This window comes from Notolepis coatsorum (assembly GCF_963971535.1).
Source record: "Notolepis coatsorum genome assembly, chromosome: 8".
NCBI classification, from domain to species: Eukaryota; Metazoa; Chordata; class Actinopteri; order Aulopiformes; family Paralepididae; genus Notolepis; species Notolepis coatsorum.
In genome coordinates, this window is record NC_140172.1 from 30,606,546 (window position 1) to 30,623,618 (window position 17,073).

The following is a 17,073-nucleotide window of genomic DNA, read 5'->3' on the forward strand; positions in this document are numbered from 1 at the left end:
TGACTAAATATGATGAAAACGAAAAAGAGCATTAGAGACATGATTAACACGTTGAGCAAACTCTCTCTGAGCTATATTGGGAAAATACCGCCCCCTATCGTCTCTCCCTGTTGTACTGCACCCCATTGGATTAGACTGAATGAAAGACATGGGGGGGGGAAATCCAGTTTCCTCATTTTACTTCTCTGGCAAGCCATCCGAAGAGATCCAAGTCATTGCCGAGCCGCAAAACAGCGTGGAATACATATTTCCAGTACCCAGCGCTGAATCAATAAACGCGATCGATATTTGGAATGGCGACCAGGAATTGGAATAATCTTTTTGGAGAACATCTGATCTGAGGTAAGGAATCTATTTTACCAGTCTTAGGATAATCAGAGCTGTTTTCACAGAGATATCAGCGTGTGCCATATGTGTGTGTGTGTGTGTGTGTGTGTGTGTGCGCTGATCAGGAAATGAGAGAATAGATTTTTCAGCTCGCTTCTCTAGCGTGCATAAGTACACATATACTATCGATAATCTAGCGTTTATTTGAAAACGATTCATAGATTACAACGTTTCTTGTGTATTCCAGAATATTCCAGTAAAGGCTGTTTATCACAGAATCTTTATATTTTCCTGAAACTTTCAAGAAAACAAGGGTTTTTCAAAATGGTATAAAATGGAAATGAACTGATTAAAAAACAATCCGTTTCGACAATGTTGACTGCAAACAAGTCATTGATAAGCGACGGCCAGATTAGATTAGACACATAATTTAAGACATAGTTTATGCGTTCACAATGCTATCATTGAAGTGGGTGCTGGCATTCAACCATGTTTTGAGACGGGGAGGCGTGGCATCCAAAGTGTTAAGACTAAAACTAAAATAAAAAATAGCTGATGAAATTAACACTGATTGCTACTGACCTTAATATTTCACAGCTTCAGACATATTCACATACTTGCCATTAGTGACCTGAGGATTTCAGGCCTATTTAGGAAAAGGCCCAAACTTCTGGTAAGATTAATTCTGTATCTGCTGTGATAGGTAGCCAGGTAATGTGACTGAGAAGAGGCTTTTTGCATCTTTATTTATTTATTTATTTCGCACCATTTCAGCAAAACAGTAAAAAATCGAAACATTGACCATGACAGAAAGTGTATATAAAGGTGCTGAGTAGAGGCAAGACACCCAGATGGGCCTATACGGGGCCTCAACTCATTAAATCATCAGATAAAAAATAAAACACAAAAACAAAAGTAAAGTGAAATAAGTTCATAAAACAATTTTCATAATATTAAAACCCATTCTCCGTCATTCTCCGCCATGCGTAATCTGCCAATGACGCCTGCCAAAACCGGAAGTGGCCGGAAGTGCTTAGTCCGTCCCCTATTCCGTACGGCCACTCGCTAACGCTCGTGGGACTCTATCCAGACACCGTGGATATCGATCCGTTGCCATAACTCAATAAACAACATGATTGGACGTATATTAGTATTATACAAACCGGAACTGGATCACCTAGATCAACATCACATAACTGGGATCTGTTTGCGCCAGTGTGATCGCCCAACGGTAAGAGGAAGCTGCCGTGAGTTTCAGCGTTTTTGATTATTATTATCCATACAAACTGCTCTGATCTATATATCACCCATACTAATCATTTAACATCGACCCCCCCCCCCCCCCCCCCCCCCTCCGGTCACCAGCAGATGACCAGTCATGATGTTTAGGATCATGTACAGTTGACATTTTTAATATAACGTTGATCGGTATCAAACTGCATTTGATCATCTAATATATGCATTTATGGCTATATCTCACGTTCTATGAAATACAGCAGAAAACGATAAAAACATATTTATACTCTGGACAGTATTTTAGTATGAATGTGTGAATGAAAAAGTAAAACGTTCCTACATCCTGAACGATAGATAATTGATGTTGAATGGGCTATAGTAATGTCAATTTAGCAATACAATTTAAAAAGTTATAGCCCTGCAAAGAAGGTGAACATCTCCATAGACAAATAGTGCTGGCAGAGAGGCTACAAGGATGGATATAAGCTCCGGCAGAGAATGGGTTAAGATAATAAATAAAGTAATAATAATCATCATAATAATTATAATAACAAAAACAACATTAATAATTAGTCTAAACAAATTAACATGAAACTGTAAAACAAAGTGACATTAATGGTTTTATGAGATTGAAGCTATTCATTTAACAATGTATATTTAAGCTTGGATTTGAGTGATGAAATAGATGAGCACAATTTTATTATGGAGGGTTTTGAATTCAAAATTGTAGGACCTCTAAATCATCATAGACATCCTAAAAGCATAATGAACTTCTGTACTATTTGAATCCTGTTTATGTGTGATTTGATCTGCAGATTCAAACAATAAAGCATTTCAAATGTGTGTGTACTCACGTTTTGACATAGGGATCAGAGAAGCCATTGGCGTCCATGGCGGCGAGGTGAGCACAGCGTACGATGCCCACCACCAGGCAGGACTTTTGGGAGTTGTACTTGAGGGAGATCATGATGCGTCCCCGTTCCTCCAGTGACTTGTCTTCCGTCTTATTGACCTGCAGGGGAACAGACAGGTTCATTATTAATCATCAATATGTTCATGTGCCAAGCTGTAAGCGAGCAAAGCGTAGCAGTACATATCCAGCCGGGAACCAGCCAGAGTAAAACAATCATTGCACAGTGGCCTTTCTATCAACCTCAACCCCCTCTTACCTTGGCTCCTTAATCTTTTGTGATGTCTTTAATGATCGTATTTGGTGGGTAAACTATAAACTTCACTTGCTGATCACAGTAACGCTAGTCATTTCTGCAGTGGCGTCGTTTCAGTAAAAGGCAAGGTATGGCGAGGAGGGAGGGGGGGGGGGGGGTGAAGGGGGCGTCTCCCCCCCTTGGTGGATTTTTTTTGTCAAATCAGTTGTGCAATAGTCACTTTTGGTGAGTTGTTTCTATACAATTCAGTTATATGACATTTAGGTATGACACAGGACTACACAAGCATTTTTAGTATAGAAATGTGTCAACAGACTAAAGCAGGGAACCACAATATTTTGCATATGAATTATGCAGAATGTAATATCATAACTATCTATTACTTTTCTTGCAATTGAGCCAATTCTCCTTAGGTACGGTTTTGAGGTGTGTGTTCAACAGAATGTAGTATCAAAAACACATTCACAAAAAGTATGGGTTACTGAATGCTGAACTGCACTGTTATAATCACTAAGCCATTGTAAGACCTTACCTGTGTCCCTGTATCACTTGTCTCTGCTGCCCTTTGATTAAAAAACGTCCCTACAGTATGTCCATTTTCCTTTTTTTTGGGGCATATTTCAGTTAGTCACCGTAAAAGTCACCTAGTAAAAGTGAGATAATTGACAATATCAAAACATGCTAGGGCTGTACCGAATAGTTCGAAGCTTCGTTCATAATGTTGACATTCGAATTCTAAATCAACATAAAAAATTGTAATAATTTTTTTTATTTTTTGCCAAGGTTATATGCGAGTGCCATACCTTGCCATACCAGAACGACGCCCCTGCATTTCTGTAATGTCCATGGTTCACAGATACATTATGTTCATAATGTTCAGTGAGTTGGTAATGTTTAGTTCTGACCTACAGAGGGCGCTCTATGTTTTACTCCTCAAGAGCAAGACACGCTTGTTATCTTGTGATGTGATACAGAGAAGCAGCGGGAGAGTTCGAGTTGTGCTAGTTATAGCCATAACAGCAGGAATGTATCTGTAAGCTTGGAAACGTTCAGTAAACAGTCAAACTGTAATCAATGTGTTGGATCCTTCATTTCAAAACTTTACAATTTCCAATATAGTATACATTTCCAGAAAAATATTATTTAGTTTTTTGATTCCTCAAATCAACATCCGTCAATCTTAAACCATTTACCATAATATAACATACATTTTGATCAGACTTGCATTAGGTTAAAAAGGTGGGTAAACTTAGTTGAGAAACTGTTGCATGGTAACCTGTTGCACATAATTCCCACACAGACATCTTACAGTATGTGGACTACAAAGAGAGGATTGAAGACCACCTCTCAAGCAACAACCCACGGCAGATGTGGCAGGGCATACAGAACATCACCAACTGCAGAGGCTGTGACGCAACAACCGGGGACTGGGATGTGTCGTTGGCAGAGGAGCTGAACGGCTTCTTTGCTCGCTTCGAGACACGACAACCAGTCACAGCCACACCACAACCAGGCACAGCCACACCACAACCAGGCACAGCCGCACCCCTCGCCCCCCACCAGCCCCCAGCACTCCCACACTCACTCTAGAGCAGTGATTCCCAACCTGGGGTCCGCGGACCCCTGGGGGTCCGCCAGGGGGCGCAGGGGGTCCGCCAGACCACAGATGATTTGAGGTCTTTTTTTTTTTTTTTTTTTTATCATCAGAAGCATGAATAGTCTCTCCACTACAATAAAAAAATAAAGATAAATAAATAAACATCTAGACATGATTTTTGAATGTTAACAGTAGGCTACCGGGTAGCCGCTAAAACGCGAATCAGTTGACTGTATCACTTTCTGTAGCTAGCCTAGCACGCTAGTTAACTTTCTCGGCTCGTCTGCAGTCAGCCGCCAGAGGCGAAAATGTGTGACAAACGAAAAGGAGATGATGGCAGCTCATCTGCAAAAAAAGTTAGGACCTACAGCAACCGCGAAAATTACATCACCATGGGCTTCACTGAGGGACCAGACAAACGACCTGAGTGTGTGATTTGTGGAGAAAAGTTGGCAAACTCGAGCCTGAAGCCCAGCAAGCTGAAGAGACATCAGGCGTCTAAGCACCCAGAAACCGTTGGGAAGGATCCAGACTTTTTTCGGAGGAAAGAACAGTCTCTCAAGGCGAACAAGCCTGTTGATGTTAGAGTAGCGTGGAGCAGGGGTGGCAGTGATTTACAGAAGGCTACCGAAGCCTCCTTTGAGTGTTCGCTTTTAATTGCAAAAGCAAAGAAACCGCACAATATTGGCGAGCAGCTCATCAAACCAGCCTGCATCAAAATGGTTTAGAAACTGTGCGGCCCACAGGTGGCGGATAAACTAAAATCAGTACCACTCTCGAACAATGTAGTGAAATACCGAATTGATAAGATGTCAAGTGATTGCGAGCAGCAGCTGTCAGAAAAGCTTAGAAAGGGTCCATTTGCCATACAACTTGATGAAACTACAACTGTCGCAGACGAGGCTGTGCTCATCGTTTATGTGCAATATATTGAAAATGAGGATCTGAAGCAGGACATTCTCATGTCAGTCAACCTTACTACCACCACTCGAGGTGAGGATATTTTTACTGCAGTGGATTCTTACTTCATTCAACATAAATGCAAACCGTTCACCATTAGGGCCTGATTTGAGAGGATGAATACAGCATTTGAATATTGGCCAAACATTTTGAAATGCATATGGTGCAAGATGAGATTTGTTGATTGAAGGCACAAGTCAAAGAAGCATAGTGGGTCTAATTGTGATGCATATGCCTGTGTATAAGCAGTTTGTTATTAAAATGAAAAAAAAAAAAGTATTTTATGGTATCTTATTAGGAGGGGGTCCGCGAATTTCATCAGAGATGTTTGGGGGTCCCTGGGGGGAAAAAGGTTGGGAACCACTGCTCTAGAGGACCACGACGTCAGGCGGGTGCTCAGGACAGTGAACCCCAGGAAGCCGGCTGGTCCAGACGGAGTACCTGGGAAGGTGCTCAAAGCATGCACTGACCAGCTCTCCTACATCATTGCGGTCATCTTCAACCTCTCCCTGGCACAAGCACTCATCCCACCCTGCCTTAAATCTGCCACAATTATCCCAGTACCCAAGAAAGCTGCCACAGACAGCCTCAACGACTATCGCCCAGTAGCACTCACACCGGTCATCATGAAGTGCTTCGAGAGGCTGGTCCTACACCATATCAAAGGCCTGCCTCCCCCCACCTTAGACCCACACCATTTTGCCTACCGGGCAAACCGATCCACAGACGATGCCATAGCTATTAGCTCTCCACTCTGCGCTGAGCCACCTGGAACACCGGGGGAGCTATGTCAGAATGCTCTTCATCGCCTATAGCTCAGCCTTTAATACAATCATCCCAGACATCCTGGTCACCAAACTGCTGGATCTAGGCCTCCCCACACCCACCTGCTCCTGGATTAAGGACTTTCTGACCAAACAACCCCAGACAGTGAAACTCGGCCCCCACCTCTCCTCCTCCCGCACACTCAGCACCGGCTCTCCCCAGGATTGTGTGCTGAGCCCCTTGCTGTACTCCCTCTACACCCATGACTGTAGTCCAGCCCACCCGGAGAACATCATTGTCAAATTTGCTGACGACACGACGGTGGTTGGATTTATTGCAGGGGGGGGAATGAGTCTGCATACAGAGATGAGGTCCTGAAACTAACAGCGTGGTGTTGGGTGAATAACCTAGCACTGAACACCACAAAAACCAAGGAACTCATGCGTCGGGTCAAAGTACTCCTTCCGGGTCGGCTTGACCGTCTGGGGTTTAAAGACGCCAGCGCGACGAACACTGTTCTTTCAAGAAAGGAACTCTATCGAAACAAACATTAAAGACAGCACGAAGCACGAGTCTTGGAACAAAAGCTGATGAACCAGCTACATATACTTGGCAATTTAACTGACCAACGGTACATTATTATTGTATATACGTATAGCAGACTTGATTGATTGATTGATTGATTTTTATTGTGGAGTAAAAGACAGCATCCAAGGGATAAAAACATGAGAAAGTGCAAGCACTTATTTCCATCATGGTCCCTGATTTTGGACATGGACATACATCATAAAAACATAGAGCATCATAATAAAACAGAGCATCGTAATAAAACATAGAGCATCATAATAAAACATAGATCATCATAATAAAAACATAGATCATCATAATAAAACATATAGCAACCCCATAAAACACGCCCTACCCTCTCCTTCCTAGACATGGCTATTTTATACTTCACTGGCTAGCCATTTCTTTGTGGCACGTCTAAAGCTTCCCCCCTCTTCGATGTTTTTCAGGGCCACTGGAAGCTTGTTCCACTCCAGTGCCGCAGAATATAAAAAAGTATTTGTGCCCATTAATGAGTTGAATTTTGGCAGAATAAAATCCGTACTGCTCCTTCTAGTGGAATATGAATGATTGTCACGGAATCGATTAAAGTAATTGGATAGATATTTCGGACCTGTATTTTGAACTATCTTGTGTGTGAGACCTATATGTGGATTACCCTTTTATTGACCGGAAGCCAGTTTAGTTGCCTAAAGAAAGTTGGCCCTAGGTGAGTGCGTGGAGGTAGTTTAAGGACTACTCTCATTAATTTGTTTTGAGCTGTCTGAAGTTTGTTTTTCAGGACCTGTGGAGTGCCACTGAACCAGGAGGTGGCAGCATAGTCAAAGTGACTTTGTACTAATGCGCCCGTTAGCATTTTAAGTGTTGCCTGGTCCAGTAGTTCCCCTTTTCTAGCTAGGAATTTCGTTTTCTGATTTCCAGTCTCCATTATTACTTGTGTAAAGCATTGAATGTAACGGTTTGTACTAGTTGTGTTGATAACGCGGGCTCCAGTCTAATGTTATTGTGTGTTGCTCGAACCGTACCATTTTCCCACCGCTTTGTTTTTGATTCCACCTATTGTTCTCTGTTTACCACCAGGTTAATAATCTGACTATCGTTGATGAACACTGACGTACAGTGTAATTGAAGTGGCCAGAAAGGCGATTCAGAGGGTCATAAACTCGGCACAAAGAATCATCAGCTGCCCCCTCCCTGAAGGACTAGCACAACTCCTGCTGCCTCATCAGAGCAAAAATCATTACTAAGGACAGCTCACACCCTGGCTTCCACCTGTTTGAACTGTTGCCATCCGGTAGGTGTTACAGGTGCATCAGAGCCAAAACAAACAGGCTCAGAGACAGTTTCTTCCCCAGAGCCATCACCACGCCGCCCTTGTTGCTTCCTGATTCTGCTGCGCAGGCGCACCAACCGACCTGTAGGAGTCGCTGTCCACAACGTCCGATCCCCACCCGCCAGCTTCCCACCCCCTAATACTGCCAATTGTATTAGTATGAACGACCAGCCAAGCTGGTAGCAATGCCGAGAGCTGGGCTCGAACCCAGCATCTCCTGCATTAGTGGCGAGCGCCTTGCCCACTGCGCCACTTAGCCGCCCCTCTTTTATTACTTGTGTGATTTTATATTCCACTACTGCACCTTAATTGATTCCCAAATCTCATTGTAAGCAAATATAATGACAATAAAGTACAATCTAATCTATCTAATCGTATCCCTTCTTCAGAAGGCATGCCTGAAGGAACACAATGATTCCTGAACAGGTGCCCTGACATCCGTGATAATGAAGTCACTGGAGAGAACTTTGGGTCAATACAGGTCATTAAGCAGGAAATTAGACCTGCGTCAATTTGCTTACATACATGGTCATAGTTCAGAATATGCAATGATCATAACTTTTCTCAGTCAAATATACAGCTTATTGTTCTAGACTTTTCATCAGCTTTCAATGGCATCCATCCTGACCTTCTGCAGCTAAAGACCAACACCAAGTGAATCCATATCTCATTCACTGGTAGAGTGCATTTAGAACACCGCTGGTTGAGGTCAATAACACATTTACCATCCTCAGGTCACCATTGTTATTTTCACTATTTTATTTTGACTTTTCCAGTGCTGCAAGTGTGTTGTCATTTTCCTGATTACAGCCATCTCCCATTATGGGGGAAATGAATGGTTTGCCCAAAACTTTGTACACAGGCTCTTTACCTCTAGAGACGTCTTTTAACATACAGTAGATTCCTCCATTTGATAAGGCAAGGGAGAATTGAAAAAAAAATGTGATCCACTTTTTCACCTCATTTCAATTTTTCTCCCATCCCAATTTCATATTGCCAATTCTCCCCTCCCCTATCTTGAACGTTGCTAGACTATGCCTCCCACTGGTCGGTTGTAGTGAGGATAGAAGCCTTGCATCACGTGTCCCCTCCGGTACACGAGAAGGCAGCCTGTTGCATCTTTTCACCAGACAGCGTGGACTCTCAGTGGCGAGGAGTAACGCGTGGGGGGCTCACGCTGCCCCCGATACTTCCTGTCTCTGCTGTGCAGGCGTCACCCAACTGACCTGTAGGAGTCGCTGTACACAACGTCCAATCCCCACCCATCGACTTCCACCCGCTGCCTCTGCCAAATGAGCCAGTACGACGGCCGGCCCATGTCGAAGGCAATGCTGAGACTGGGATTCAATACCGGAGTCTCTTGCATTGGTGACGAGCGCAATCTCCGTTACGCTGCCCAGTTGCCAGGGAGAGTTGAATTTCAAACATCTGCTTCTTCAGCATTAGCAATGTGGCTTTTAAAAATAAGCGAATCACCAAAAAATGTAACCCTTCCATAAGACGTAACCATTTTGACTCAACCGTTAAATTAAAGGGGATCTATCTTATAAATGGCCTTTTTCAGTGTTTAGCATTGTTTCCTAGCTATGTGGACTTATATTAATATGATCTATGTCTCTAATTCTCATATTGGCGCATTCTTCCAATTCTCCTCTCACAATATTCACCCTCACTGAACTGAGTCATCTGAAAATGTGCTGATTTGTGATGTCAGAGAGACTCAGCTGCATAATAATGTGGCCCCATGTGGCATCAGGCCACACCGTGGTTGGAGCCCAGGCTCAAAACGGCTTAAGATCTTGAGGTAGAAAAATGCTGTTTTTGAGTACTTGATTAGAAATACAAAACAATGAATTAAAAAAATATATATATTACAGAGGTGTTCCAAAAACTCACAGGAATTGTGTAAAAGTGCCCAAATAGTGAAAGAAATAGTAAAAGAGTTCCCCTTTAAGCTTATTCCATGAAGTTGAACTTGGTTTGAATGTGATGATGTCCAGATCAAGTTTTTTTGCCCACAATCCCGATCCGAGTAATTTAATATTGAGTATCTACTGATACTGAGTCACAATCTGATATTTGTATTTTCCTAGAATACACAGTGCACACTTCAAGTACATTAAAGTTAGTAAAACCAATCCAATGTAGGTAAGCTTGGTATGTGAATAGCAAATAAGCCTTTATCACAGCTTTCCTTTAATGATTTAAAAAATAAATTTACAAAAAAGGATTGGAATTTGATCAAGCTTAAATTGATTCATTCAAATATGCTGTGATCGACTAACTTCTAATCTGTCCGATCCGATCGGGACATAGTTCTCACTCCAAACAATCAAATGTCTTACTAATATGACCTTTAAAGGTCCCCTATTTTTCACAATTTGAGCAATTTTACACAATTCCTGTGAGTCTATGGAACACATCTGTAATATTTGTTTCAATAAAATTCATTGTTTTCTATTTTTAATTAAGTACTTTGGTGCACCACTTTCTCCCCTTACAAAGTACAAGCTGTTTTTGGCTGGGCTCCGCCCATACTCGCAATGCACTTTGATTGACAGTCACCCACCCGCACTGGCAGACACGCTAGGATGGAGGAACCTTTTCAAAGCGCACACACACCTGCTCCGTCTCTGGGTGTGTGTGTGTGTGTGTGTGTGTGTGTGTGTGTGTGTGTGTGTGTGTGTGTGTGTGTGTGTGCGTGCGTGTATGTGTGTGTGTGTGTGTGTCTGTGAAAGGGAGAGAAGCGTTGCCGGTAAAGTCTCATCTCAGGCGCGGCTGAGTCTCCTGAACGACAGCGTGTAGTCCAAAAACTGCCACTGCCCTGGTTCATTGCTTGTGGAGCATGATATCATTAGGAAACTATTAGAAACACTGTCAAACACTTTTGTGGAAGTGCTGACAGTGGAACAGCTGAAGGTGGCAACCGCTTCTGCATTATTTCCACTCGCTGCTTAGTTTTGCTCATACTTTCAACGTTATGCTAACTCCTCCAATCACAGATGATTGTGGGCGGGCGGTGGCAGATCAGAATTCTTACATGAACAGATCGAGTCAATTCAGAATGGCTTGTTTCAGTGGGGGGCGTTATTGTCTCAGCTGAACTGCAGAAATGGGACGTGGTACAGATTTCACATTTAGTCAGTGTTGGTACAACCCCACATTGCTTGAAAACAATGCAAAACACTGGAAAAGGCAATTTTTACAATAATAATAATAATAATAATAATAATAACTTTATTTATATAGCACTTGTCATACAAGATGCTCATGCAGCCCAAAGTGCTTCACATTACATGATGAAAGAAAGATCAAACAATGAATAATAACAGATTAAAAAAAAGAAAAGAAAAAAAGAACATAAAGTAAACCACACAGTCTAAAATCACAAGTAAAGAAAATGGATAAGATTGAGTATTTAAAGAAAAATTATAAAAAGAGTTGCTAATTAAAAACAATATTAAAAAGGTATGTTTTCAACTGTCGCCTCTCTAATATCTTTTGGGATTGTGTTCCACAGCTGTGGTGCATAGAATTTAAAAGCAGATGCCCCAATTTTCCTTTGGGGCACCCCAGGAACAATTAAAAGACCAGCTGTGGAGGACCTTAGGGCTCGTGAGGGGACATAAAAGGACAGGAGATCGGAAATGTACGATGGTGCTAAATTGTTAAGAGCTTTAAAAACAAATAGAAGGACTTTAAAATCAATTCTAAAAGATACAGGGAGCCAATGCAACGCTGCTAAAACTGGAGTAATATGCTCTCTCTTCCTTGTTTTCGTTAAAAGTCTAGCAGCAGAGTTCTGAATTAGCTGTAGCTTGTCTATTGATTTTTTTGGAAGACCAGTAAAAAGAGCATTGCAGTCAAAAGAGCATTGTAATAGGGGACCTTTAACATTAACATAAATATCAACACAGACAATTAAAATCTCTATAGCAGAGATAGCATGACAGGTACTAATTATGTCCTTGGACTCAATTCAAACTACTGCATTAGGTGACCGCCATCATAAATGCTGTGGTCTATTTCTGCTTCAGATATATTATTTATATATATATATATATATATATATATATATATATATATATATATATATATATATATATATATATATATATATATATATATATATATATATATATATATATATATTAAATATTTTAATCGTTTGACAGCACTAATATATATATATATATATATATATATATTAGTGCTGTCAAACGATTAAAATATTTAACTCGATTAATCGCATGATTGTCCATAGTTAACTCGCGATTAATCGCAAATTAATCGCATTTTTATTTTTAATTTATTTTTATACCTTAAACAGATCTTTTTCAAGTTCCAAGTTTTAATACTCTTATCAACATGCGAGTCAACAAATGCTTGCTTTGTGCAGCCATTTAACACAAAAGGATGACCCTCATGCATTGCAAATTTGCATCAAATTCAAAACAGAGTGATGCACAAAATAACTTAAAAGAAAATAATAATTTAAAACAATGAATAAAGTGTGCATGAAATAATAGGGGAAAGAAAACGTTAGGAACTTGTTACATTCACACACACAAGGGCTGATTAATCACACACCCCCCTCTCTCCCTCACACACACACTCTCCCAGCTCTTTTTCTCTGTTGCCCCTTCCTCATCTCTCTCACCCCCCTCTCTCTCTATATCTCTCACACACACACACACACACACACACACACACACACACACACACACACACACACACACACACACACACACACACACACACACACACACACACACACACACACACACACACACACACACACACACACACACACACACACACACACACACACACACACACACACACACACTTCAGAAACAAACATAGTATCAATGAGAGCATCAATAATACTCCTGAGTGAAGTCTAGTAAATTTTTTTTTTTTTTTCTTTTTTAGTTAATCTTGAGTTAAAAAAATTAGTGGCATTAATAGAATCGGGAGTTAACGCGATATTAACGCGATATATTTGACAGCCTTAATATATATATATATATATATATATATATATATATATATATATATATATATATATATATATATATATATATATATATATATATATATATATATTTTCCTATGGCTTTTTCATATGAGTCTGTATCTGTTTGTTTTACAAGTACACAGAATCATTGTAGATGCAACACCAGCCACACTTTAGTCTACAAGTCCACAGCTGGAATACACCCTTTTATCTCTAGGCCTTCTCTATAATCTCTGAAATCTTAGACAAAGATAATTAGCTGCAGCAGGGGAACCAATACTTCAGTGGTCTGTAAAACAAAAAACATATACTGTAGTTTCTGCCTTCAGATATCATTATCTTACACTCATTTCACATGTGCTTTTATGTTAGATTACTGATTGTCCAGACATACTGTATAGGGCAGATTCTCTCAATTCTGAATCATATACTGTTGTTACGACCCAAGGGCCGGTCCTGCTGACCGGCAGGAGAATAACATTGGACAGTGCTCTCCTCCTGACATTGCTCCCTCTGGTGACCTAAGCCCGATGGTGCGGTCGGCCATTTTGTGTTGGTTGCACATTATTGATTTGATTTGTAATATTGTGTTATGCTGGGCCATCCCTGTCTGTGTTTGATGTTACACCCCTGTTGAGTTGTTGTGTGTCATTGCCTTAAGTGTCTAGTTGTGTTTAGTGTGTCAGTGCTTTTGTGTCTAGGTTGTGTTTGTGATTCTGTGTTTTGGCCTGGCCCTGCCAGGTGTTGATCGTTATTAATTAGTGTTGGTATTTAGGTGTCTGTTTGTTCCTCACTTCCTGGTGGCGACATTCCTCTAGTATCCTGTGTGTTCCCTGTGTCGTGCCTGCCTTCCCCGTTGATGTCTAGTGAGTCCTGTATACTTCTGTCGTTTTCTTGTTTTCCGTCGTTGTGTTATTAGTAGTGTTTTGTATTTACGTTTGGATAAGAAGTAAACACCCTTCTTCAAGCATCGCTCCTCGTCTCTGCCTACGTTCATTCTCCCTTGTCTGCTAACTGTGCTCTCATCTTCAATAGCACACCAAGCGTTACAACTGTATGTGGATTTACTGCCATCTGTTTTACTTAAAATATGTTGGTAGACCATAGAAATCTTTTCCATATGGGTCTGTATCTGTTTGTTTTTACAGACGAGTACACAGAACCATCTGGCTGAAGTTACATTCTGTAATTTCTTCTTCAGAGTTATTTTAGTGAAGAGAGAAGACGGCCTCGAATCCTATAGTGACCCTCCCGCTTACCTTTATAAATTCTGGATATCTTGCTCAGGTTGGTGCTGCTGATGTGAAATTATTTGATTAGCAACACAGACAAGGCAGAAAATCATTCTCAGGGTCCCTCAGGACGACTAGCCTCCCCTAATAATCTGCGAATATGGCGGTCTACATCTTACAAATGACTGAGGTTGCATTATTGACTCATTCCTGTAATGCACATATTGATTTTGAAAAATCTTGAGAATACCACAGAGACTATGGTATGCCCCCTGCACCGTGCATTCTGCTTCGTGGGGGAAAGTAAACAGAAGGCCCGGACTGGACAACCTGGACTCGAGTCTCCCTGTACTCCTCTATAGGAGACGGACAAGAGTTTTACAGATGTGTCGAAGAGTACAGTAGCATAACTCATGCTCAGTAACTTGCAATGGGCCTGGTCTACAAGATACACTACACCACTAAGGTACCCATGTACATGTCAAAATACTTCCCAAAGGTCAGTGAATTCCATGACCACAACACCAGAGGGAGTTCCACAAATCATGTTCAACCCAGATTCGGCTCAAACAAGGGACTAAACACGTTTAGCAATTATGCCACAACAATGTGGAACGCCCTACCCACAGCCGTAAAATAATGTGAATCCCTACCCTCCTTCAAAACCGCTCTCAAAGAGCACCTATGGGTGGCTGCAATTCGAAACTTGCTCCGGTAAATATCCAACCCCCCCCCCCCCCCACCCCCTCCAATGTACAGTTTCTTCCCCCTTGAATGTATATATATTTGTTTATGATCTCTTTCTCACAGTACTGTATATTTGTATATCTTGTATGTCATAAATATCTGGATGAAACGGTACTGTATGTCTGTACGTCATGTATGTCATAAATGTCATGATGAATTGAAAATGGGGGACCCTGATGTAAACAAGACGAAAGTCTTTCTCTGGTCTGCAACCCCTTACCAATTGTTTGTATTGAGCCGTACTGTATTGTACCCATTCTGCAATCTGTTAATAAAGTTTTCAATCAATCAATCAATAATACAATATTATTGATATTTTGAGCTCCGAGCCTTGACATTTAGCCTTTATCCTATTCTCACACTAGCGCTCGTCTCCCTATGCTTTCTCTTTTGTTGTTGTTGTTGTTGTTGTTGTTGTTGTTGTTGTTGTTGTTGTTGTTGTTGTTGTTGTTGTTGTTGTTCTTAGCTCTATTCTATTTAAATCTTTAAAAAAAAATCTTATGTACCCCAGTTGCTATTGCATGTACATTAGGGATGCTCGATATTGGCTTTTTTACCGATACCGATATTCCGATATTGTCCAACTCTTAATTTCCGATACCGATATCAACCAATACCGATATATGCAGGGTTTCCCCCCCCCCAAAAAACTGAATAATTTCAGGTAACTAATAATTTCACTGGATATATATATAACAAATATTGTTATTGTTTTTTTTTTTTTTTTTACCGATATTTTCCGATATCACATTTTACGGCCGATAATATCGGTCGGCCGATAATATCGGACATCCCTAATGTACATATTTGTGTTTTTATTACACGTATTATGTTCATACATGCCAACTATTTCACATGTTTTATTCTCCACCCATCGATCATCCATAGCAACACTACTATCACGAAAATCCAAGAAGGGGGATCCTTCTAAGGTTTCTCTCCTCCACATTGCCTGTGGTGCTTTTTTCCTATTGCTAGGTTTTTTGTGAGTTTTTTCCTTACCTTCACTGGGAGTGTTGTTTTGATTTGGTTTAGAAAAAAGATCTTTCCCATCTTTCAACTGAGCTGCATGAACTGGAAACAAGTAGCCAAGGAGAACAATTCAGCAACTCTTGGGAGGCCGATGGATGTTCTAGAAGTAATGTTCTTTATTCATATTAAAAACCAATGCAAAAAAAGAACAATGGAGCTTAAATAGTGAAGGGGGAAGAGAGAAGTGAAGATTAGCATAATGAAATGTGTCACACAATGCATGCTATTTATATACTGTAGGTTATGGTCTTTTGGCAGACAGTAGAGAGATTTGATCTTTTTTTCCCCGCTCTGCTGTCCAATGTGTAATGCTTTATGGGAGAAGTGTCAGGTACACTGGCCTCTTAGAGCAACTCAAAGCACAGCTACAGTACATTCCAGAGTGTGTTCTGAAACTGTGAGCAAGTCCAAAGTAAGAGTGTGTTGAGATTGACCAGGTCTCTCTTCCCTTCCCTCCAAATGGGTTATCCGCAGATGACCAATGTATCTATGCAATGAACAGTTGTGTTCATGTAAGACATATCAGTCATCTTGTGCAATGATCTATCTAGGTCGTCCTCGGACGGGCGCTCCATCGGTGCTTCCAGTCATCCCGATCCTCCATGCATCTGGCTAGCTCGCCGGTGCTTTCTGTTCCCACATCTCTCCTGAGTACGTCCACATAGGTTAACGTGGGACGTCCTCGTGATCGATGCCCGTGTGTTGGTTCCCACAGTACAAGTTTGCTGGTTGGCATCTCATGGAATAAAGTATCTAGTGTATGTCAGGCCATGTGAGCGGCGCAGCGCGTGAGCGGCGCGGGCGGTTTTGACGTGAGCGAGGAGTGGGTTTTAAAATGGGTCGGCGCGACGTCCGGAGCGAGAGTTCTCCTCCGCTCCAATCCACTCCAGGCCGCTCACAGTGGTTTAACACTGATGTAATATACATGTAGTACAATGCCAAAGCAACAGATGGCGATGTACAAACATGAAGGCCATTTTCAACCAATGAGAAGGGTGAACCTGTGATATCCTGTTCAGGCTTTGTCACTCACATCCTGTTAGAAAAAGTTTTGACACCATTGTTGTTGTCGTTAGCTTACATGCTAACAT

At 41.3% G+C, this 17,073-nt stretch overlaps 1 protein-coding gene across 1 annotated transcript in view; it reads right to left on the reverse strand.

Annotated features, from left to right (window-relative positions):
• Positions 1-17,073, reverse strand: part of doc2b (double C2-like domains, beta) — a gene marked incomplete at both ends in the record, with an annotated part of 242,205 nt that overhangs the window by 31,625 nt on the left and 193,507 nt on the right. Inside the window, one exon of the mRNA XM_084320364.1 lies at positions 2,418-2,575. Within this exon, the coding sequence (XP_084176490.1) occupies positions 2,418-2,575 (158 nt within the window). The remainder of the gene's footprint in view (positions 1-2,417; positions 2,576-17,073) is intronic.